Source organism: Heptranchias perlo, chromosome 29, assembly GCF_035084215.1.
Source record: "Heptranchias perlo isolate sHepPer1 chromosome 29, sHepPer1.hap1, whole genome shotgun sequence".
Classification (NCBI taxonomy): Eukaryota; Metazoa; Chordata; class Chondrichthyes; order Hexanchiformes; family Hexanchidae; genus Heptranchias; species Heptranchias perlo.
The window spans coordinates 23637972-23664121 of record NC_090353.1 but is presented as its reverse complement, the minus strand read 5'-3'; the positions used below and the strand labels follow the sequence as shown (position 1 = coordinate 23664121).

Here is a 26150-nt window from a genome sequence, read left to right as displayed (position 1 = left end):
TTTATCAAATATTGGAGGCCTTTAAGGCTCGAAACACTAATGTGACTGCAGAAAAAACGAGTACCAAACCTGCTACCCACTTTCACTTGTTGCAGCACATGATGCCTTTAAATGGCTGCTTCCTCTCTTTAATTGCCCATGGTTCATAGGCAGATCGAGGAACTGGTGGTAACAATGCTGCAAGAGACGAAAATGGCATGGGGTCTTAACTGTGTCATTTGACTGTAATTTGCATATATTAATGAGGCCCTGCCTGTTTCTGGCAGCAGCTCTGGCTGCCTAAATCAAGGTCCTCCTGAAAATCGGAACAGGGGGACTACCAGCGGTAAGTCAGCGGGTTTATCCTTCTTGTGATTTAGGTGCTGCTATTCCCCCATTTTTAGACATAAAGGGGGCTGCAGCGAGATGAATATTGACCCCAATATTTCTGCCACCATCTTTACTTTTTCAAAATATGCTATTACTGTGCTTAAGCAGCAAGCATCATTTGTGCAGCAGTATTTGTAAAAAGAAGTTTCTAATTTCCAGCAGGAATCTCCTGTTGACACAGGGGTTCAGTGCTGTCCTTCCCACCTTCCCCCCAATAACACCCTCTCCTCTCTTGTTCTATTCTTTAGCACTGTTATGCAGAACCTGGAACTGGTGCAGTGGCTTCTTAGAACCATTGCAGCTCAGAGAAGAAACAAATTCTTGAATATTCACCATCTCCGAATGCACTTCTAGCAGGATCAGGTGTTACTTATTAATCAACAATAATGCTAAATGCTCAAACCATCTTAATCCTGAAGTCTCAAAAATCTTCAGTAAAACATCCCAATGTAACAGAGCTGTAATTTCCTGGATTGCATTTACACAGAAATTTTGCTGTAATTTGCTCCGATTTCTGTGCTGATCATGCCGACGGGAACTTACGCCCAAATTTCCTCTGGAGCTCATTTGCCTATGCGGAATGTAGAAACTGACGTATAATAAGAGCAAATGTAGCGCCACCAATAGGGGTAACTGTGGGTGAGCTGTTGTCTTCTGCCATGACGCCGCACTCTCAGGGCCTCTTGCCTCTGCTGTTTCTCTTTCATTATTATGCAGAACAGGGGTGTGCCCACTGAGAAGGCCATTCCAGCTGCTTAGTCCTTCTTCAAATAGGGTCATGGAATCTGCCTGAAAAGGCAGAAGGTGGCTTTTGTTTAATGTCTTATCTGAAGGATGGCACCTTTGACAATGTAGCACTGAAGTGTCTGCTTAGATTATGCACTCAATATCTAGGTAAAATTTGAACCCACAACCATCTGATTCAGACTTAATGATGCTCTGTCTTCCCATTGAGCTTTCTCTGAGTCTCAGCAGCATGCGGGTTACTCCTATGGCTCACTGATACACGTCTATAACCAGCTACTAATAGGTGATACACATTAGCTCTACTTATTGATTTTCATTCTCTTTGTTAAGGTTAAATGCTTAACTTCAACTTGTGATCTTCCCAGACAGCTGCAGTTGAAGTCAGAAACTCAACATGTAGACAGTCTCAGGCTCAAACCTAAAGTCATACCAGCCCATGGGATGGAGTAGCAGCTGAATTCACTCCTATTACACAGTCAGTCGGCTCTTTCCTCCTCAGAATATAAGATACACAATCCATGATTGGCTACAGCCTGCTTTCCTATTAAACAAATTAATGGTTTCCCATGATTTATTTATATGATGTCCATTAAAGGGGAGGACATATACAGCTTGGCGTAAGTTGAAGTCTGTGAACTGAGATGCTGTGTTGGAAATTAAATTACTTCATTTAGCAATTCCATTTCACACAACTTCTCTTTACTGATTTTGATACAGTGGCAGTCATCTTGTGATTGAGGACTATGCCTCCTGTTAACTGAGACCAATTATATTAGAAAACAATTTAATTTTACTACAGCAATAGGGAAGTTTAAAGCCGGATTGGATAGTCTCAAGAGCTCACAAGACTGAAGGAGTTAATGAGGGCTAAAGCTGATGTGTTTGGATGATGTGCTAACAGATTTACTAGATACAAAGGTGAGGTTGAAGGATTATCATTTTCTACTGTAATTGAAACAACTTCTAATGTCACATGCTTCAAAAAGGGCTTAAAACTACTAAACACTAATTAGCAGACTGATTCTTGAGCAGATTAGAAAGTAATGGGCCAGAATGTGCCGTGGCAGGGCATCTAACAGTGTCTGCTGTTAGTTAGACCTGCCCCTCGCACCCTTCAGCTCAAAAAAATGTTTGCCCACAAAGTTGCTGAAAGTGCGAGCTGATAACGGCACAGCGAGGGAAATGGAGCATTTGGGACCTGATTGAACAGGGCAACCAGCAGGGTATCTCCTTAACTAATGAGATTTAAGGATTGGGAAATAAACACAGGGAGGACTGAGAAGGAGGGTGAATTAAAGTGGGTGAATTCAATGTCAAATCAGGAACAGAAAGAGAAATGGAGAGGGAGGGAAAGAAAGATTGGATTAAGAGAGAGAGAACAAAGAGACAGAAAGGAAAAGTAAGAAAAACATTTTTTAAATTTAAAATTTGACATTTTTAAAATCTCCCTGAAAATTTCAAAACCTGGAGGAATGAGACTCCACACTTGTAATAGTTAATTTTCTGTGCCAGAGAGGCTGATTGGCAATAATTAACAGTTATCACATAATTAAAAGGGTACTTGCGCTACTAATTACTAGCCCTAAATATCTGCAGTGGGTTTAGTTCGTATCTACCATGCAAATATAGCAACGTCATGACATTCTGAATGACCATGTCAATGGTGAGGCAGACAGTGAAATGCCATTCTCGCGAAGCTAACGACAGAGCGGCCCAACTCCGACGGCAACATTTGGATATTCGCATTTAATTGCGCATCTGCTCCTCGCCTGAAGTTGCTGTACTATTTACGCATAAATAATGGCGAGCGCCATTAGCCTCACAGTTATTTTGACAGCAAATTCTGACCAATGCCTCCACAGATTCTGACTGACTTGCACTATGCTTCCAGTTTTTTTGTTTTTTGTTTTAGAAAACAATGGGATGACCAAGGGCACTTAAATACAAACACTGAACAAATACAAAGCCTGCTTGGCATATCTCAGAAGTATTCATATGTTGTAGAGTTAATGAGATTAGAATCATAGAAATTACAGCGTAGAAGGAGAACATTTGGTCCATTGTGCCGGTGCCGGTGCTAAATCTTCAACTGCAGCTATCAAATTCCATTTTCTCGCCATTTCCCTGTATCCTTTTATATTCTTGCTTTTCAAATTCTGACCCAATTCCCTTTTAAGTGATGCTAAAGTCTCTAGCCCTGACCTTCCACTCAAATCTGCCAGATGTGGGGTGTAAGGGGTCGAACAATTTGCCAGGGAGCTGTTCCGCTGGTGGCCACCCACTTCCAGGATTTTCCACCAGAAGTAATGGCAGCCATTGAATACACCCACCCAAATATAAATGTAAGCAATCTTACAACACCAGGTTATGGTCCAACAGTTGGACTATAACCTGGTGTTGTAAGATTGCTTACATTTGTCCACCCCAGTCCATCACCGGCATCTATCTCCACATCACCCAAATATAAGCATGCGCAATGCTAGACATGAGAAGCACCAGTATATTACTGGCATCTAGCATTGTTATGGTGAGCATTAAAGGGGATTTAAAAATCATAACTTATATCCACTCCCAAGGGAGTGTAATCAATCACTGGGCAACAAATTACACCCTTGCAGTCCAAGAATGCCGGCTGCAGGCAGCAGGCTACAAAGATGGGAATCCCACCGGGAGATTACCAAAATTACTATAATGTGACTGATCCCAGGAAAATTGCAGGGTCAATGCTGAGACAAACAGAGGGCCACAAAGCCTCCTGACAAGTTTATGCCAGGTTCTGCTTCTGCCTCAATTGCCACTTGCTGCAAAGCATTCCATGTTCCAATAACTCCCTGTTGAAAACACCCGTCTAGTGATACTTCTGAGTCCATGGGCTCGAATTTAGCAGGCCTGCGGGTTCCCAGCGGGTGGTCCTCCGGGAGCGTCGAAAACGCGGACGGGTAATTGTGTGCGTCCCCCACGCGATCGCGGGATAATTGGACCCATTAAGCCCTGCTTCCGGGTTCTGCGCTCCCCAGCTGCGAGCCGGCCGGCTGCGCATGCGCAGTACCGTCGACGCGATGTAGGAGCTCCAGTTAAAGGGGCAGTCTCCCAAAGCCCCTCCTGCTGCAAGCAAGAGGTCTGGGAGAATGGCTCAACCAAGGGGAAAGGCTGCGCCCCGTTTTTCAGATCTGGCACTGCAGCTGATGCTGGAGGGCGTGAGGAGGAGGAGGGAAACACTCTTCCCTGAGGATGGGCGCAAGTTCCCTGCCGCCGCAACCAGGAAGGCATGGGCAGAGGTGGCGGCGGAGGTGAGCAGCAGGGGCAACACCCCAAGGACTTGGGAGCAGTGCCGCAAGCGCTTCAATGACCTGACTAGGTCTGGCAAGGTGAGTACACCAACGCACCCTCCCACATCCCGTCCCCACCATCACGCCAAGCAGATCACAACCCCCTCCTGCACAGCCACCACTGCGCTCCATCAGCAATCATCACAGCCACTCATTCACCATCCTCGCCGTGCACGCAAGTACCCACCGTCCCTGACCCCACCCGAACACTACCACACACCCCAATCCCCATGCAATGGGATGGGCACGTGGCCCACACTTCCTCCCATCCGTTCCGCGCCACGCTCAACCCAACCACACCGATGCTCGATGCGTCTCACGATGCAAGACGCACCCACTCACACATCTGTGTTTTGCCTTCACAGGAGAAGAGGAGCAAGAACAACCGCGAAAGGGCACGCACCGGAGGTGGGCCGCCGCAAGTGGTGGAGCTCACCGACGCAGAGGTGGAGGCGCTCGACCTCGCCCGCACGCGACATTGCCTGTCGGTGGCCGATGGCGAGTGTGTCGCTGCCGAAACGGCCGGTAAGGGAAAGCTGACACTCAACACCCATGATCGCGAGTGACCGTATCATCACCTGCCATCAGGCGCACTGTCAAGTTGGTCCACATGCCTCAAAGTGCCCTCTGTTCTCTTGCAGGTGCATCTTTGGATCAAGTGAGCATGGAGGGCGATTCCTCAGAGGACATGGCGGTCTCTGAGGGTGCATCGTCACATCAGAGCCAACCATCCACCAGCGCAGAGACACGCACCTCGGTGGGTCCCCCTCGCCAACTAGTTGGGGTAGCACTTGGTGAGTCACTGCGCACGAGTGAGCATGAGCAGACCCTGGTGGCAGGGGCAGCCGCGGAGGGTCCGCGACGGAGGGAGCACTCATCTCCAGGTTCTGCTCAGCCGGACCCAGATGCTGAACCCAGGGGGCCACCAGAGAAAAGGAGAGTCGTCGAGGGCCACCAGCTAATTGCTGAGGTGCTGGCAGAGGTGCCGCGCGCATTGTCCACAATAGCGCAGGCGATGGAGGAGTCCACCTCCTGCATGTGGGCATTGGTGGCGCAGGCACAGGAGGGTACCGGCGACACAGTGTCGCGGGTAGGTGCGGGACTGTCTGCGGTGGAGGACAGGCTGGCCTCCCTCGAGCGTCACGCACAGCTCCACTTCGAGTCCTTGCAGGCCCTCACAACGTCGGTACGGATTCAGGGTGAGCAACATTCCGACGCCACCAACAGGCTGAGGGATACACTAGGGGTGGCCTTGCAAGGCCTCACACATGCCATCCAAACTGCCGTCCAGCAGGGTGGAAGGGGTGATGTGGGCCGAGGCCAAGAGAGGGATGATGGTGACCGGGGACATGGAAGCGGGGACGCCTCTCAAGGCGCCCCCACGTCCCACCCGTCGCCCACCTCTCAACCAGCACCCGCAATGGTGCCTCCTCTCCAGGTGGCCGAGTCTGCCCCTGCCCCGGTGCAGGAGGAGCAGTCTGTGGAGGTGCCCTCACGGGCACCGAAACCCAGGGGCCGTCCGCCAAAAGCATCTACCCGGTCAAGGCAAGAAGACGAGCAACCTGCCACTACCTCTGCTGGAGCCACAGGGGTAGCACCACGTAGGGGTTCCCGGAGAAGAATTCCAAAGGCCTTATAATCACAAAGGGAATACACCAGGGTGTTTATTATTTTGTACTTTGTTTCTTAAATGATGTCACATTCCACATATTAAATAGTCTATTCTCACCACTCCTGCCACCTCTCGTCCATTCTTCCGCGGCTTGTGCAGTAGTTGCGTTCCGTGGAGGCCATCATGACGGCAAACACCTGCTGCCACCCATTGGGCACACTGCTGTGGGTGCAGGATTACTGGCAGCACTCTTCAGTGGAGGGGGCTGGTATGGCCGCTCGCATGTGCAGGTGAGGAGATGCGAGCGCCTCGCAGTGTCTGACTCTAGGAGAACCGTTGACGTATGAGTGCGTCCCTGGCCCGGCGACCATCCCGGTGAGTCGCGGCTCGGCGCATGGGTCGTCCAACATCCTCGGGCGCCTCCTCCTCCTCCGCCTCCTCCGCCTCCGCCTCCTCCTCCTCCTCCTCCTCCTCGCCCTCGCCTTCCTCAATGTGGGTGGCGGGTGTGGATGGGGCCTCCTCCAGCGGCACCCCTCTCTGTTGGGCCATGTTGTGCAGGGCACAGCAGACAACTATGATTCGTCCCACTCTGAATGGTGTGTATTGGAGCGCTCCCCCAGAACGATCAAGGCACCTGAAGCGCATCTTGAGAAGCCCTATGGTCTGCTCAATTGTAGACCTGGTAGCAGTGTGGCTGTCATTGTACCGACGCTCCGGCTCGGTGATGGGGTTCCTCAGAGGTGTCATGAGCCACGTGTGGAGGGGATACCCCTTGTCGCCGAGGAGCCAGCCGTTGCCGGCGTTGGGTGCCTGCAGGATGGGCGGGACGGCGGACTCCCTGAGGACGAAGGCATCGTGGCAGCTGCCGGGGTATCTGGCGCACACGTGTAGGAATCTCTGGCGGTGGTCACAGATGAGCTGGGCGTTCATGGAGTGATACCCCTTCCTGTTGATGAACAGCCCTGGCTCATGCGGAGGTGCCCGTATTGCGATGTGGGTGCAGTCGATTACACCCTGCACCCGTGGGAAGCCGGCCATGGCATGGAATCCAACCGCCCTCTCCATCTGGCTGCGCTCGTCCATGGCGAAGTTGATGTAGTGGGAGGCCCTGCGGAACAACCCATCGGTGACCTGCCTTATGCACTTGTGTGCAGAGGACTGACAGACCCCGGTGATGTCCCCGGTGGCACCCTGGAAGGAACCAGATGCGAAGAAGTTGAGGGCAGTGGTGACTTTGACGGCGACAGGTAAGAAGATGCTGCTTGGTCCATCAGGGAGCAGCTCGTCGTTAAGGAGGCTGCAGATGTCGGCGACTACCTGGCGATTGACTCTGAGCCTCCGTATGCACTGCTCCTCGGAGAGGTCCATGAAGCTGAGCCTCGCTCTGTACACCCTGTGCGGAGGGTAGTGCCTCCTGCGACGCATCTCTCTCTGCGGTTGCCCTCCCTCCTGCTGTGCAGGTGGGTGTGCCGCAGCACCGTGTTGGGGGGCCCCACCTCTCCGAGGCGGACGGCGTGGACTGCGAGGCTGCTGGGGCTGGTCATCCTGTTCGTCCTCCGACGATGTCAACGCACCACCCATCTGGCAGGTGTTGGTGTGAGGGGTTGTGCAGGGTAGGTGGGTGGGTCCTCGGACTGGGGCTGCGGTTTCGTGTCGGTCTGTCCTCTGGCTTGGCGGGGGTTGGTGGAGGGCAGGGGTTGCCCTATGTGACGCGGTGGCCTCCTGCGTGGGTGAGGGCGCTCCCCCGTGGAGCGCACCTTGGCACCTGGCACAGGCTGCTGGCTGCAACACGCCTGGTTTGAAGGGTCCTGTTTCCCCCAGTGTGGGAAACTGACTGCTTTGACCGTAAAATCCCACACTTCCTCTTTTGACAGCTGCTTCAGCTCATTAACTGACCACAACGAGCAAGTTAAGTGATCTCAAGTGGAACCCCGCTGGCTTTAATTGCCTGCGGGATTCCCACCAGCGGGGCTTGCGCGCGCAGCCCCGCACGTCAGCGCGGTACCCGGAAGTGGCCGGGATTTCGTCCGAATCCGGTCACGTGATCGGAGATCGGGATTTTCGGGGCCCCCCCGCTGGAAACCCGCAGGTAACCCGACCCTAAAATCGAGCCCCATGTCCTCCTGTTACGGATTCACCAACCAGTGGAAACAATCTTTCACTATTTATCCTCTCAAAGTCTTTCATAATTTTGACAACTGCTATTACAACCACCTTTTCTGTTCCAGTCAAAATAGCCTCAATGTTAGAGCCTTTCTTCATAATTATGATCTCCCATTCGTAATATAATGTATTGAATCTTCACCATACCTTTTCCATGACTAATATCTTTCCTGTGATGTGGTACCCAGAGCTGCAGACAATACAACTGTGGTCCAACTAATAATGAACAAATTCAAAATCGCTTCCTTGCTTTTGTATTCGATGCTCCTATCTAAGAACCCAGGATCCCTTTAAATGGCCTCTTCTATCTGCACTCCTACATTTAAAGGTCCTGGGGGTAATTTTGACTTTGTGCAATAGTGTAGAATGGGTGATTGGGAATCAGCAGCCCGTTTTATATCTCTCCCAATTTTTATTTCCCATTGACTCCGCAGGGGCACTATGGAATGAACAGCTCTTCTGCGTTATATCGCCTATAATTTTAGGACTAAAGAAACTCCATGCTATACTTCTCTAACTTTCTCTAACTTCTTCCAGTTCTGATGAAAGGTCATCGACCTGAAATGCTGGCCCCGATATTTACAGGGAAGGGAGCGGAGGCGCCTGTCAGCGGCCGGGAATCCCGGAAATATGGGAAAGGTGGAGGTCTTGCCGAATTTAAAGGCAAGACCTCATTAGAATTTTTTTTACTCAGTTTCCTGCCCGGCAGCTAGCCAGATTGATAGGCCGGCTGGTTGCCGGGTGGGAAACCTGCTGTACATGGCTGCAGCCGGGGGCTGGAGAGGAGAGATGGAGAGATCACTGGAGGTGTGTGGGAGAGGAGGAGAGATTGGATCACGGGGGGAAGGGAGACATCACTGGGGAGGGGGGGTTCAGCAGATCGTGGGGGCGGGGGGTTCTGAAGATCACGGCAGGTTATCTTGGGGGCCGGGGAGAAGCACTCATGCTCATCCTGGGCCACGAGTAGTGCTGGAAAAGCATTTACCTGCTGAATTCAGCAGTTCTCGCCTCCCTTTAGTTGCCAGTTTTCCCGAGCCCTGGGAGACGTGTGCTGGAGACGTTAAATCCAAACGGCTGACAAAATCTGAGGCATGGAGCCTCATTAACATATTCTAATTACCGACCCGCCTCTCGAGAGCGGGTTACTCGACGGACCCCCAACCCGCCCTGGTTAAACCAGAAGTAGGTGCGTTCTCGGGGTGGGGAGGGTTGGGGTCGGGTTTCCTATTTTTAACATTCTAAACCCCCCGCCCCTCTCCTGCCCATCCTCGGGGGAGGGGGGGGGATGGGGGAGTGGGAAATTACCCCCGTTAACTCTGTTTCTCTCGCCACAGATGCTGCCTGACCTGCTGAGTGTTTCCAGCATTTTCTGTTTTTATTCTATGCTACACTATTAGGTCTCGGCACTGAACCTGGGCCACAGTACGCTGTTCTCTCAGTTTATTATTACAATTACTTTTCAATCTGAATTTTACAGATATGATTGCTCGAAGGACAAAATGCGGCAAATCAACAGGTGAGGGAAAAGTTGGAAGTGGAAGGGAAACATTGCGTTTAAGGTCAAAAGGCCCTGCAACTGTGGAAGAGGCTGTAAGTAATATTATAGTTTTTATACACCAGCTGGGACCTTCACTCACAAAACATAAATGCAGATGTCCATTTCCTTGTATAAAGTGCCACTGAGAGGTGTATAGGCAAATGAGTGTGCTTTGTAAATATGGAACAGTAGTTCCAATGAAAACTAGAACTTAAGATCAAATCCAACTTAAGTCACATGTTTTTTCCATTTTCACTGTGATGCGATTTTTTTCAGCAGTAGGGGTTCAAATCAATGTGCAAGTGAGCCTTGTGCTTTTATAGTCGTGAGCTGCATGAAAGTTCAGCTATATCTTTAATTTTAAGTTTGAGATAATCAAATTGGGAAGTGCAGTGTTTAGCAACAATGTTTAATGGAGCAGACTATAACAATACAGGGCATGGCACTTTAGAACAATCTTAGTGCAATTTCTTTTTACCAGTATTGTAGGGCGGATGTTCCAGTCCTGGCAGTCAAGTGGTGGGACAGGAGAACTGCGAGCTTTTCGCTTGCATGAATCAGCAAAGGCCAACCCTGCTAGATCTCCCAGGATCAGCTCTTATTTGGTCAGAACATTGAATGCAGGAGTTGGGATGTCTTGTTGAAGTTGTACAGGGCATTGGTGAGGCCACACTTGGAATACTGTGTACAGTTCTGGTCACCCTATTATAGAAAGGATATTATTAAACTAGAAAGAGTGCAGAAAAGATTTACTAGGATGCTACCGGGACTTGATGGTTTGACTTATAGGGAGAGGTTAGACAGACTGGGACTTTTTTCCCTGGAGAGTAGGAGGTTAAGGGGTGATCTTATAGAAGTCTATAAAATAATGAGGGGCATAGATAAGGTAGATAGTCAAAATCTTTTCCCAAAGGTAGGGGAGTCTATAACGAGGGGGCATAGATTTAAGGTGAGAGGGGAGAGATACAAAAGGGTCCAGAGGGGCAATTTTTTCACTCAAAGGGTGGTGAGTGTCTGGAACGAGCTGCCAGAGGTAGTAGTAGAGGCGGGTACAATTTTGTCTTTTAAAAAGCATTTGGACAGTTACATGGGTAAGATGGGTATAGAGGGATATGGGCCAAGTGCAGGAAATTGGGACTAGCTTAGTGGTATAAACTGGGCGACATGGACATGTTGGGCCGAAGGGCCTGTTTCCATGTTGTAACTTCTATGATTCTATGATTCTATAAGTTCCCGGCCTAGATGGGGCCTGCAGGTGGAAGCTTGCCGAAAAGGGGGGCAGGAAATGAACATGCGCCATCAGCCCTTAAATGGCTGCAGTCAGAATGAAAGTGATGTGGCATTTAAAGTTAAGTGGTTGCTTGTAGGGACAAAATTATTTCTTAGTCTCTCCAAAGGCTGCAAGGTCTTTAAGAATTTTTTTTAGCCTTCCTAAAGGCTGTAAGGACCAAAAAGAGTGGCTTGCAAAAAAAACAGTGGCTGGCTAAGCAAATGTGGAGGCAAGAAATGGAGTCTTTGAGGATGTGATGGAATGGCGCAGCATGTGGATCCCAAACTTAGTACATTCACATGACATTCTTCTGCCCACTATTTTCATGGTGGTGTTGACAGTGTTAAAGAAACAGGGGTGGGGACAATTAAAAGGGAGTGTTACAAGTGAGGTCAAAACGCTTCTGAAGATCCTTAAAAGCCATCTCAGCCCATCAGCAGCCTTTGCTAGGGCTGAAGGGGCAGGGAATTAGGAAGTGGCTGGCCAAGATAAAGTGTAGGCATGAGTCTGCAGATAAGCGATGGTGCAACACAGCACCTGTCCCCTGTCTTCGATGGCTGCTGAAGTTGAGGTGGTGCTGCATGAGTTACTTGCAAGGAGTGTTGTCCTTTGTGCCTATCCACAGCATTATCCCACTGGTCAGCACTGCAGCATGCCTGCAATAAGGTGCAGCGAAGTTTCAGGCCACAGCTAACCATTACTGTCTCTCTGTATGTGCAAGATCTTTGCAACGTAATAGTTGCAGGCATCCTTATAGCAGATGGCACAGTTTAGCATCTGCCTCTCTGCTGACCCTGATCCTGAGAAGACAGGTTCCTATGGTCATTCACAACTAGGATTGCCAGGGAAATGGTTGGTGGCATCTTGGCAGGTGCAGTCAAATGGGCAATGCTGGCTTCTGATCACCCTGGCATGTCCTCTTTCATGCAGTACCATGTAAAGCATATGATTGGGGTGCTTCTGTAGAATATTCGACTGGAACGGCTAGTCAGACATTCACATCTCATAATGATGGCACTACAGCTCAGCTAGCACATTCTTCCTTGGGAAAAAGACTATCCACCAACACAATATCTGCCAAAACAAAATTTGTTACCTTTCCCTGCAGAGGCACAGGTGCAGGTACCAGTTGGAAGGCATGGAGAACCTCTTAAGTAGCCTGACCTGTACGACATCCCTCTGTAGCTCCACCTCTTCCTCCAAACATGTCAAGTTGGAGGATCCCTATTGGCAAACCCTCTGGTGCTAATAAGTGGAACTCAGGGCAAAAAATAAATAATCACAATTGGCACAGAGACACTTGGTACTGGCTGAAAACCTAAGTACCAGCAGCTTAAAAAAAATACAGGGAAAGCCTTTAAAAGACCTAAAACACATAACTGGAAAACCTGTGGGCCTTTCAATGGTGCTCCTGCCTGCAGGTCTTTCCCAGGCCTCCTTCCTGCCAGGTTTCCATGGGTGTGCTGGGGATACGTGCCTGGAATTTCCATGGGGGTCTCCTGATGGTGGAAGTTCAGTGGAAACCCCAGAGAAACAGTATAAATGGCTCTTTACGCTGTTTATCTGGCATTTCTGCCCAAGTTTCTCCTTGGTGTTCAGCTTGTCCACTAGTTGGAAAAAGACACGCGCCCTTCCCCACCCCTATCTTAATACACCAAAGAAGCTCCTACCTACTTCAGACAGGATTTCTGTTTGGCAGGAAACATCCCCACTTCCCTGGAAACTGGTGCGCCCCTGGAGACCGATGTATGATGGGCAAATCCTGCTGCATTACCGCTACTATCTCGTTTGTGGGTGGAAACAGGGTGTTGAAGAGAGCAAAATTGGCCTCATTGTTGTCTTCAGCGTTAATGTACACATGTACACCTTAACATGGTAGCAGAGCTGGCCAAGGTTATGATGGATAAATATGGTCTTGCATGTGCTTCACTGTACGCCCAACAACTGAGAAACAAAACAAATAGAAAACAGGACACCAAGTGTGGTTTGTGGTTTCAAAGGAAATCTGTTCATTTGTGTACTTGCAAAGAATCAAAGTTTCCATTTCTATAGCCAACAGAGTTTGAAGAACGAGCAACTAAAAAGGTGGATGATCTACTGGAAAGTTACATGGGCATCAGAGACGTAGAGTTAGGTGAGTCTTATATGAAAAAAAAAGAGTTTACCAAATACATGAAACTGGCTATTTGTATTGCAGTTTTCTACATGGAAAATATTTATTTAAAGAAGTGGAGAAAATAGTGTTTGCTAATGACATCCTGTGTTACACTATTTCTTCCCCATTCCCCCTCCCAAGTTGTTGCCAGGATAAAGGTATTTTGTGTTGGTAGATAACTAGAAGGCAGTCAAAATTCTTTGCATCTCAAATCCAATAATAGCAAATGTAGTCAAACTACTTCACCACAAGGACTGCAGCGGTTCAAGAAGGTGGCTCACCACCACCTTCTCAAAGGCAATTAGGGATGGGCAATAAATGCTGGCCTCACCAGCGATGCCCACGTCCCATGAATGAATTTAAAAAAACAATTACTGTCCTCAACAAAACAGAATTGAGTCTGTTTGCCAAGCACAACCATCTAGCTGGTAAAATAGCTCATAAAGCCCAGTATTGAATGTTATGCACATGTCCTAGAACCAGCAACATATTTATTGGGAGGAATTGTACGTGGTTGGCTCTTTGTGTGTTGTAGAAATGAACCATATATCATTTTTTTTAAATGAGGCTAATTAACTTTCAATTTCACAACCCTTCATTACGTCCAGATATTTTCCTTTGATGCAGTGACTGCAATAAGGCAGATGTTTAATAGAGTTTCACAGAGCACGTATGTTAGCTCTTATTGAGAGCACAGTAATTTAGATCACTGCCCTTTTGCCTCTGTGATTATGGTCAGAAATCCAGCCAAGACAGATGGAAACTAGGGCTCCTCATTCTGACAGCTGTTAATAAAGATTCTAAGTGAAATTCAGCCTGATTGCCTGATCCCAGCTGTGCTTCTTTTGGACATTATTAAATCATGGGAAGGCAACAATAATTCTAATGACTATAAAATAGACGTAGCCATAATTTCCCATGGCTTAGCTCTTTCAACTTCTAGACCTTTCTCAGTCTGACCCAGCAATCCTTTGATACATTATTCTTTACCAGGGGTGTAGTTAAAAGAAAGTAAATTTTGTACACCAGTTGCCTTTAATACTGATCATTTGTCAATCACTAGTGACAGTTATGGGAAAAAAATAAATTAAAGACCAACTACTTCATAGTTATAGGTTGGTGTTTGCTAATAAAATTGATCCTCTTAAGTGGATGGACCAATATGTTTAACCTCAGGGCCAGAATATATCCTCTTCAATTACATCCAAGGATAAAATTATAAGGGTTTTACTCCTGAGCTGAGTGAGAGCAGCATTTGGTTACCAAGCTTGTCAATTTTCCAGTATTTCCTGTGTGGTGTGTCCACTTAGTGCCTCCTCTAGGCAACACAATTGATGTTGGGAGTGAGCCAGTGCTTTTTAAAATTTGTTCTCGGGACATGGGTGACGCTGCCAAGATTGCATTAATTGCCGATCCCTCTTTGTCCCGAGAATGTGATGATGGGTCTTTTCCTTGAAACCCTGCAGCCCTCATGGTGATGGTGCTCCTATAACGGTGTTAGATAGGGAATTCTAGGCTCTTGGTCCAGCGACGATGAAGGAACAGTGATCTATATCGCAATCAGTTACAAGTTTAGGATCTGGTCCTAGGTATTCTCTTGGGTACAGAATGCTATTCACTCCTGTAAGTGGTCTGAGCAGCTTGTATTTTGGGGTGTGCTAATCCTGCCCAATATCTAACTCTTCGCTAGCTTAACCTAGGGGTGTAATAATAGTATCTCCTTGTGATATGAACTGAAGATTCATATTTTTCATGTGTACTCTTTCAATGTCTCCGAAGCTGGACTGAGCGAATACTTGACGAGATGAGGCCAGAAACAAGTTGTTAAGCTGCTTTATATCACAGTATGTGAACATACAGAGCAACAGTTATGATTGGATTCATCTATTTCAATCAGTACAACTTCTTTGCATAATAATTCAAAATAATGAATACAGTAGTCTTCTCCACATCAGTCAGTCATTTTACTTAATTTAAACATAATAACTCCTAACTACTCTCTCCTCATTCTAGTCTTCTTGCAGTCTTTTCTGAGCCTGACTACCTCATAGCATTCTGTTTCAAAAACCTGACTAACTGCTTGTGTCTCTGCCTCTATGTTTTATCTTCTTCTGTTCACAGCAAGAAAGGGATCAGGCACGACCCAACACAATGGGTGTGAGGTGTTTTCCAATTTTTTTATTCGTTCATGGGATGTGGGCATTGCTGGTGAGGCCAGCATTTATTGCCTATCCCTAATTGCCCTTGAGAAGGTGGTGGTGAGCCACCTTCTTGAACCGCTGCAGCCCGTCTAGTGAAAGTTCTCCCACAATGCTGTTAGGAAGGGAGTTCCAGGATTTTGACCCAGCGATGATGAAGGAACGGCGATATATTTCCAAGTTGGGATGGTGTGTGACTTGGAGGGGAACGTGCAGGTGGTGTTATTCCCATGTACCTGCTGCTCTTGTCCTTCTAGGTGGTAGAGGTCGTGGGTTTGGGAGGTGCTGTCGAAGAAGCCTTGGTGAGTTGCTGCAGTGCATCTTGTGGATGGTACACACTGCAGCCACTGTGCGCCGGTGGTGAAGGGAGTGAATGTTTAGGGTGGTGGATGGGGTGCCAATCAAGCGGGCTGCTTTGTCCTGGTGTCGAGCTTCTTGAGTGTTGTTGGAGCTGCACTCATCCAGGCAAGTGGAGAGTATTCCATCACAGTCCTGACGTGTGCCTTGTAGGTGGTGGAAAGGCTTTGGGGAGTCAGGAGGTGAGTCACTCACCACAGAATACCCAGCCTCTGACCTGCTCTTGTAGCCACAGTATTTATATGGCTGGTCCGGTTAAGTTTCTGGTCAATGGTGACCCCCAGGATGTTGATGGTGGGGGATTCGGCGATGGTAATGCCGTTGAATGTCATGGGGAGGTGTTTAGACTCTCTCTTGTTGGAGGTGGTCATTGCCTGTCACTTGTCTGGCGCGAATGTTACCTGCCACTTATCAGCCCAAGCCTGGATGTTGTCCAGGTCTTGCTGCACGCGGGCTCGGACTGCTTCATTATCTGAGGGGTTGTGAATGGAACTGAACACTGTGCAATCATCAGCGAACATCCCCATTTCTGACTGTATGATGGAGGGAAGGTCATTGATGAAGCAGCTGAAGATGGTTGGGCCTAGGACACTGCACTGAGGAACTCTAATGTCCTGGGGCTGAGATGATTGGCTTCCAACAACCACTACCATCTTCCTTTGTGCTAGGTATGACTCCAGCCACTGGTGAGTTTTCCCCCTGATTCCCATTGACTTCAATTTTACTAGGGCTCCTTGGTGCCACGCTCGGTCAAATGCTGCCTTGATGTCAAGGGCATCACTCTCACCTCACCTCTGGAATTCAGCCCTTTGTCCATGTTTGGACCAAGGCTGTAATGAGGTCTGGAGCTGAGTGGTCCTGGCGGAACCCAAACTGAGTATCGGTGAGCAGGTTATTGGCGAGTAAGTGCTGCTTGATAGCACTGTCGACGACACCTTCCATCACTTTGCTGATGATTGAGAGTAGACTGATGGGGCGGTAATTGGCCGGATTGGATTTATCCTGCTTTTTGTGGACAGGACATACCTGGGTTATTTTCCACATTGTTCGGGTAGATGCCAGTGTTGTAGCTGTACTGGAACAGCTTGGCTAGAGGCGCAGCTAGTTCTGGAGCACAAGACTTCAACACTACAGCCGGGATGTTGTTGGGGCCCATAGCCTTTGCTGTGTCCAGTGCACTCAGCTGTTTCTTGATATCATGTGGAGTGAATCGAATTGGCTAAAGACTGGCTTCTGTGATGGTGGGGATATCGGGAGGAGGCCGAGATGGATCATCCACTCGGCACTTCTGGCTGAAAATGGTTGCAAACACTTCAGCCTTGTCTTTTGCACTCACGTTTTCCAATTGCTGAGACAAGCTAACAAATTGTTTATTATTTAAAGTCTATGGGGAAACGACATCAGAACTAACTCATCGGCACGGTAACTACTTATTATCTCAGAGCCTTTTTTAACTTGCATAAATACGCTATGATTTAAAACACATTTACATGTAACTCTTCTAAAATCCTAATGTGGAAAAATATTCATAATAGCCAAAACACGAGTCAGATATGAACTAACAATTCCAAACTCTGACAAGCTGTACTGATATTTAATTGAAATACAGTCAATTAGTCCTGCCATTTAAACACAAGTTTCAATAAGGTCAAAATACTGTGTTGCGCTGGATGTTAGGAAATATAACTCACAAAACTTCATTTGAAATCAGTGTTGGAAACTTTAGTTCTTTTTTAATGGATGCCTATTCATATTTATTATGTGATTCTGTTGATATCATGCAATGTATCACTTAATGTGCTCCAGTTAGCTCATTCGAAGGTTATATAATATTCCATCTCAATTGCATCTTGGTAAGTTTATCTGTTGCCCTCTGTGTTCTTGGTTAAAACTGAGCCCAATAGAATACTTTGTGTTAAGCTGTCGTATGGTTATTTTAAACTCACCAAAATTACTTTAAAATACTGGTAGAACAATATAACTAAAGAAGTCTAAGGATACATACTGACATGTTCTGAGTTGTTGATTGCTGGTTGATGCATAGAGAAAAACTTGGACAGTTTTCCCACAGCCTTTAATTTCCTACTGACGGCCGATCCACACTTTACCATATTAGGAATCATTAATCCTCAAATTCCTTCAGTCCCTGCCGCTTTTATGATGAGAAATATTCTTTCATTTTCAGGAGAACTGAAAGTTGGTTTAGAGACTGACTGTTAACAGGCATGTAGCGAATGCAATTGTTCACAAAGAGGGAAAAGTTGCCAATGAACCAAATTGTTCCCCTGCATTCTAAAAGAAAAATTACTGATTAAAACAGTTTATATTGGGGTTAAGCATAAACAAGAATGTATTGTGACAAATTTGGATATTCTGAATGATCCTAACTTTGGCCCGATTTTAGTTCAAATTTAGCTCTTTTTTTACAGCATGGTGGGATGCCTGCATGGAGCAACATTTTTCCTATTTATTTCCATTCTGCACATTGTAGGTCGTGCAGAAGTTTGTCTCCATAAACTAGACGTCGTGCTCATTCATAACCATTGGGCAGGACATTTTCAGATTACATAGGCGTTACAACTGAAGGAGAGTGATTTATAAAATGTAGGTGCTAAACAATATGTATTTACATGCTGTCCTTTAATATTAGTTCACCAATAGTCATCTTTCTGTGGTGATCCAGAAGCTAAGGATTTCTTTTCTATGGTGGTCTATACATGATTCCTTAACTGTGCAATGTAATCAGTGCGTCTGATTCCCTGGCAGTAACATGGTGGTCCATATCTTTGTTTTCCTGATAGTACAGTGATGATCTAAGTGTCTAATTTCCTCCTTGCTGCATTCTCAGCTGGTTGTAATTTTCCCAGCTTTGGATGTCTGTGAACGGCCTCCAGGTCCTAAACACTGTTCTTGTTAAAATTAATGGACCCAATTATAAGGCAACCCTTATAATCTAAATCACCAAACCAGATGGCTCAGATGGGGAGACGAAAAGGGTTCCAATGAAGCCAGAAATATATCACAGAAATGAGGATATCTTCGCTGTGGTTGGGGGAATGATAATAATTAGAGAACTGTCTAGGAGGTATTAAAGATAAAAGGAATACCTTGCATTTATATAAAGCCTTTCACGACCTCAGGACATCTCAGGCGCTGTACAGCCAATGAAGTACTTTTGAAGTGTAGTCACTGTTGTAATGTAAGAAACGCGGCAGCCAATTTGTGCACAGCAAGATCCTACAAACAGCAATGTGATAATGACAAGAAAATAGGCATGATTTTAAAACGAAGGTTTGGGGGTGAGAGGGGGGCAAAGAAAATCGGGATTTTTTGGAGCGGGCAGGAATCCCGGCTCCAACCCTCCAAAGAACGTGCAACACTCAGAGTCATCTGTGTGCCCAAATCTGGAAGTCCTGCCGACAATTAAAGCCGGCGGGACGATATTGAAAGCAGTAAATCAAGTACTTAAAGTACTTGAAATGTCCATAAATCCAATTAAGAATGAAGGCAAGTGATTTTAACGCTGCCTCAATGTGTTTCCCGTGCTGTGTGAAACATGCCATGGGAAAATAGTCGGGTTTCAGCCGGCAGCCATTTGGACATTTAAATCTCTGTTTGACAGATGGGGATAAAAGGCCAGTTATTGCAGCAGGGCACTCAGTTCTCTCATAGAAACTTTTGGCTGGGAGATCTTTGCATTTAGACTGAAAATTCTTGGTTTACACTCAGAATTGTTCTGTTTACACATATTTACCAACTTTTCGGACCCCCTCAAACTGACACCATCAGGATGGGGGGGGCGTCATGGTTGCATTCACCAATACATCTGAGGATGAGCAACATCACCATCCTCGCCAGGCACGGGCGTGCACTTCCGCCACTTGGAGCTCCACAACACAGTGCTGCACCACACGCACCTGCACAGGAGCAGAGAGGGCAACAACAGAGGGACCGACGTCACAGGAGGCACTACCCTCGTCAGAGGGCCCACAGACCGAGGCTGAGCCTCCTGGACCTCTCTGAGGAGCAGTGCCTACGAAGGCTGAGAGTGAGTCGCCAGGCGGTCGCAGACATCTGCAGCCTCCTTCATGCTGAGTTGCTCCCGGCTGGGCCTGGCAGCATCTCATTACCCGTCGCAGTTAAAGTGGCTACTGCCCTCAACTTCTTCACCTCCGGATCATTCCAGGGTGCCACCGGTGACATCACCGGGGTCTCTCAGTCGTCTGCCCACAAGTGCATAAGACAGGTCACCGACGGTTTGTTTCGCAGGGCCTCGCAATACGTCAACTTCCTCATGGACAACCTCAGCCAGACAGAGAGGGCAGTGGGATTCCACTCTGTGGCTGGCTTCCCACGTGTACAGGGTGCAATCGATTGCACGCATATAGCAATATGAGCACCTCCACACGAGCCAGGACTGTTCATCAACAGAAAGGGGTATCACTCCATCAACGCTCAGCTCGTTTGTGACCACTGCAAAAGATTTCTTCATGTGTGTGCCAGATTTTCTGGCAGCTGCCATGATTCATTCATTCTGAGGGAATCTAACAGCTTTAAGGGCTGGCTCCTCAGGGATAAGGGATACCCACTGCATACGTGGCTCATGATACCTCTGAGGAACCCCATCAAGCGAAGAACAGCGTCGATACAATGACCGCTACATTGCCATCAGATCTGTCACTGAACATAGGATAGGACTGCTGAAGATGTGATTTCGGTGCCTCGATTGGTTTGGGGGAGTGCTTCAATACGCACCAGCGAGAGTGGGTCGAATTATAGTAGTGTGTTGTGTCCTGCACAACATGACGCAACAGAGCAGGGTACCGGATGATGAGGCCCTATGCCCTCATCCACCATCCACATCTGCCATCAACATTGAGGATGAGCAGGAGAAGGAGGAGGAGGAACCCATCGGCAGAGCAGCGGCTCACCTAGCTACTCATGAGGTCAGGGAGTCTCTCACGTGAACGGTTCTCATAAGGAGATCACAAAGTTAGAATAGTCCAGTCTGCAGACCACTTGGAAAGTGCAGCCCATCCCCCCTCCTCGCACAAAACAGCCCTGCAATTACACATACACCCACTGTAAAGTCACCCACTGGGTGGTATCAAGTCTCGCCATTCATGGTGAAGCCCATGAAAGGGCACTGTCACAAAAGGCAGTCAAGAATGGGCAAGACGTGGCAGTAATGGTGAGAATGATAACATTTAATGTGACTTTATCAAAAACCAAATATAAATGAAAAACATGACAATCTGTCGAACACCCCTGTGCTTACCCTTCGTGATCACAAAACCTTAGCCTTTCTCTTCCTTTGTTTAAGAAGGGCGGCAGGGAAAAGCCTGGGAACGACAGACCAGTGAGCCTGACATCTGTAGTGGGTAAGTTGTTAGAGGGTATTCTGAGGGACAGGATCTACAGGCATTTGGAGAGGCAGGGACTAATTAGGAACAGTCAGCATGGTTTTGTGAGAGGAAAATCATGTCTCACGAATTTGATTGAGTTTTTTGAAGGGGTAACCAAGAAGATAGATGAGGGCTGTGCAGTAGACGTGGTCTACATGGACTTCAGCAAAGCCTTTGACAAGGTACCGCATGGTAGGTTGTTACATAAGATTAAATCTCACGGGATCCAAGGTGAGGTAGCCAATTGGATACAAAATTGGCTTGACGACAGAAGACAGAGGGTGGTTGTAGAGGGTTGTTTTTCAAACTGGATGCCTGTGTCCAGCGGTGTGCCTCAGGGATCGGTGCTGGGTCCGCTGTTATTTGTTATTTATATTAATGATTTGGATGAGAATTTAGGAGGCATGGTTAGTAAGTTTGCAGATGACACCAAGATTGGTGGCATTGTGGACAGTGAAGAAGGTTATCTGGGATTGCAACGGGATCTTGATCAATTGGGCCAGTGGGCCGATGAATGGCAGATGGAGTTTAATTTAGATAAATGTGAGGTGATGCATTTTGGTAGATCGAATCGGGCCAGGACCTACTCCGTTAATGGTAGGGCGTTGGGGAGAGTTATAGAACAAAGAGATCTAGGAGTACAGATTCATAGCTCCTTGAAAGTGGAGTCACAGGTGGATAGGGTGGTGAAGAAGGCATTCGGCATGCTTGGTTTCATTGGTCAGAACATTGAATGCAGGAGTTGGGATGTCTTGTTGAAGTTGTACAGGGCATTGGTGAGGCCACACTTGGAGTACTGTGTACAGTTCTGGTCACCCTATTATAGAAAGGATATTATTAAACTAGAAAGAGTGCAGAAAAGATTTACTAGGATGCTACTGGGACTTGATGGTTTGACTTACAGGGAGAGGTTAGACAGACTGGGACTTTTTTCCCTGGAGAGTAGGAGGTTAAGGGGTGATCTTATAGAAGTCTATAAAATAATGAGGGGCATAGATAAGGTCGATAGTCAAAATCTTTTCCCAAAGGTAGGGGAGTCTATAACGAGGGGGCATAGATTTAAGGTGAGAGGGGAGAGATACAAAAGGGTCCAGAGGGGCAATTTTTTCACTCAAAGGGTGGTGAGTGTCTGGAACGAGCTGCCAGAGGCAGTAGTAGAGGCGGGTACAATTTTGTCTTTTAAAAAGCATTTGGACAGTTACATGGGTAAGATGGGTATAGAGGGATATGGGCCAAGTGCAGGCAATTGGGACTAGCTTAGTGGTATAAACTGGGCGACATGGACATGTTGGGCCGAAGGGCCTGTTTCCATGTTGTAACTTCTATGATTCTATGATTCTATGATTCTCCATGGTGCATTTCCTGTGGCTGCAGCAGAGGTAGTGGAAGTTGCTCATGTTCATGCCCTGACCATGTAGATGCTTTTGGCCTATGCCCTCCGGGTTTTGAAGCCCGTGAGGGCCCCGCCTAAGACTGCTTCACCTGCACCTGTGCAAGGACAGACTCGGCCACCTGGAGAGGAGGCAGCATTGCGGGTACTGGTTGAGAGGGGGGCAACGGATGAGACGTGGGAGTGCTTTGTGTGGCGTCCCCACTTCCATGTTCCGTTTCGCCATCATTCCCTCTCCTGGGACAGGCCCACATCACTCCTACTACCCTGCTGGACAACAGTTCAAAGGACATGTGTGATGCCTTGTAAGCCCAGTTGTAAAGTTTCTGCCTGCCTGTTTAAGGCGGCATAATGTTGTTCACCCTGAGTCCGAATGGCCTGAGTGGACTCATTTGTGAGCCGTGCTTGAAGCTCAATGGAGGCTAGCCTTCTCTCCATCCCTGGATTACCTGCAACACTATCTCAGACATTTCCGCACTTACCTGCTACACTATCTCAGAGATTCTCTCACGTACCAGTGCCACTATTCCACTCATACAGGAGTTGGACTCCTCCATCTTCTGTGCTATTGTGGAGAGTGTACGTGGCACCTGTTCCAGTACCTCGCAAATGTGTTGCTGTCCCTCGATCATTCTCCTTTTAAAGGATGGCCCCCGGGGTTCAGCATCTGCGTCCAGCTGAGCAGAGCCTGGAGAGGAGTGCGCCCACCAATGCGGAATCTCCACAGCTGCCCCTGCCACCAGTGTCTGCTCGTGCTCACTTGTGTGCGATGACTCACCAGGTGCCAACCCAACTAGCTGACTACTTGGACCCACCAAGGTGTGAGTATCTACGCTGGTGGATGGCTCACTAAGATGTGTCAGTGCACCCTCAGAGGCTGGGAGCTCCTCTGAGGTACCGCCCTCTCCTGTCACTGGTCGTTGAAGGGCCTGTAAGAGGACAAAAGGCAATATTAAGCATCATCACAGATGTGTCATTGTTGCGATGAGCATACTGAGGTGTTCAATGTGCTAATCATTTTTAAATCAATTCACGTTGTGTGTGATGAATCTTAAAGTTATGTCACTGGACATGGGGTTTGTGGGGTGCCAGTCTCGGCGTCCCTGACGGACAGGCATTCGAGGGTGTGGCTGACCTCCGCCTCTTTAAGGACCACTATTTGTTGTGGCCCCCCCTTCAGTCCTTGCCCTCTCATGTGCATTTTGCGCTGTCTTTTAGAAGTGGAGTAAGTACAGATGTGTGTGAGTGAGGGTGAAGTGGTTAGCCGATGAATGCATTACTTTGGGTGAGACTGACCGTAAAAGAGGTGCATCAGAGGATGAGTGTCAGGCGGAGACATCACATTGGATCAGGATTGGGGTGAGTGGTAGTGGTGGGTTCACAAATAGGGAGGTGAGGAAGTGCTCAGGAAGTAAAGGGAAGTTGAGGATGAGCCTTAAGTGGGTGTGAGGAGTGATGTGATGGAGTAGTCTTGGCAGTGCAGAATGATGTGAGGCGGTGAGGGGTTACGGGGGCGGGGGGGAGGTACGGGTGATGTTTAACACAGAATGCAGGAGAATCAATAAGTGTACTCACTTTTGCTGACCTGGTTAGGTCATTGAAACACTTCCTGCACTGCACCCAAGTGTGGGATATGTTTCTCCTGCTCGTGATCTCCTCTGCCACCTCAAGCCGGGCCTTCTTGGTGGCAGAGGCAGGGCGTTTCCTCCTGTCGGCCGGGTAAAATTGTTCCCACCTCCTCCTCACCCTGGCCAGCAGCACCTCAAGTGAGGTGTCACTGAATCTTGGAGCTGGTTGGCCCCTCTGCTGCTCCATCCTGCGTCCTTGCTCCTTGCTTCAACAAAAGCAATTGGTGCAATGGCCCTTTAAATCCAGACACTCCAGCTGACAACATGTCATGCAGGTGCGCAGTCCGCCCGCTGCGCAGCTTTCGGACGGCAAACCCGGAAACAAGGTTAATGGCCACCAATTAAGCCGCAATCGTGTGGGGAATGGTAAGGTTTTATTATTCGGGTTTGCCACGCGCCCATTGACCCCCCCCCCGCTGCCATCCTGCCGGCATTTTAAAATCGTGCCCAATCTGTTTTGGAAAAGGGATAAATGTTGGTCAGGACACTGGAGGGAACTTCCCTGCTGTTCTTCAAATAGAAGGAATCTTACAACACCAGGTTATAGTCCAACAGTTTTATTTGAAAATCACAAGCTTTCGGAGCTTACCTCCTTCGTCAGGGGTTCATCACCGGCATCTCCACATCACAAGTTCTTCAAATAGCACCATGGCATCTTTTACATCCAACTGAGAGGGGAGACGAGGCCTCGGTTTAACATCTCATCTGAGAGACAGCACCTCTGATGATGCAGCACTCCCTCAGTACTGCACTGAAATATCAGCCTAGATTTTGTGCTCAAGTCTCTGGAGTGGGACTGGAACCCACAACCATCTGACTCAGAGGTGGGAGTGCTACCCACTGAGCCACGGCTGAGGGCAACAGTGTGAGTAGCTGACAGAAGCTATTTTGGGTGATGTTCATATCTACTGTTAATTTAACTTTGCTATTTCAAAGGAACACAAAAGCTCATAATTCTTTAAACTTGATTCTTTAAAAGAATATTGATAAGAGAAGGAAAGCCAGAATCGTCCTCAGTCCAGTTCCATGGAATCCTGTCTTAATGACAATTTTCATTTAAAACTATGGCAGTTTATATTGCCTGTCTCACCTCTACTACTAATTGTCCATCTAATGCAACCAGTTTAAAACTAAATGTTCAACATGTATAAGGGTGTACATCAGTGTGAAAATTAGATTATATTTAAAAATGTCCTTACCTGCTCTGTTATTGTAAATATAATCAAAAAAAGATCTGACCTGAATTTATTTTTGGACTGCTGAATACTTTGTAATGGACTCCTCTTCAGTATGTATGAGTTTCTAAGTGTTCAGAGAAGATCCGTTAAATGTAAAAGGATTCCCTTTGCATCGGTGATATGGAATAAGAGTCACCCACTGTTTTCATTCTTTTGCCATCCAGCTGCAACAATGGTGGAAACTGGAAAAGACAAGAAGAATCCAGATGAGTTTGCAGAAGCATTGGACTCAGTCCTTGGTGATTTCGCATTTCCAGATGAATTTGTCTTTGATGTTTGGGGAGCAATAGGAGATGCCAAGAATGGTCGAATCTAGCGTAATTAGTTCTTTATGTGTGACATTTATTCAACTATGGCTCCTTGACTTTTCATGTTTTTTTCAGTAGGTATGTTTAATAAAACTAGCTTAATGCAAGCTAACATCCAGACTATTATTAGGTAGCAATTGAAAAGGAATGTACTTACACAGTTAATAAATACACTTACACACATTAGAAAAAATTTGAGTAAAGAATAAACAATTGAATTATAGTTTATTTTAGTCACAATGAATCATATTTCATAAATAAGATTAAATAACATTTAACTGCATGACTTTGAATCACAGTAAGGATGCTTCAGAAACTAGACTCAGAACTAACTTCTCAAGATGAAATGTAGGGTTTCTTCAGCCGACTTGAACTCAAGTTCATTATTATTTGTCTTGGGCGGTAGTGCAAAATGGGGGGTATTGATTTCATGGACCTCTCGTT

General features: G+C 47.3%; 1 protein-coding gene across 1 annotated transcript in view; it reads left to right on the top strand.

Moving 5' to 3' along the window:
* Positions 1–25813, top strand: part of LOC137299768 (PDZ domain-containing protein GIPC3-like) — a 61062-nt gene extending 35249 nt beyond the window's left edge. The window contains exons 4-6 of the mRNA XM_067968711.1: positions 9698–9810; positions 13080–13161; positions 25563–25813. Coding sequence (XP_067824812.1) covers positions 9698–9810; positions 13080–13161; positions 25563–25714 — 347 coding nt within the window. The 3' untranslated portion in view covers positions 25715–25813. The remainder of the gene's footprint in view (positions 1–9697; positions 9811–13079; positions 13162–25562) is intronic.
* Positions 25814–26150: the final 337 nt, after the last annotated feature.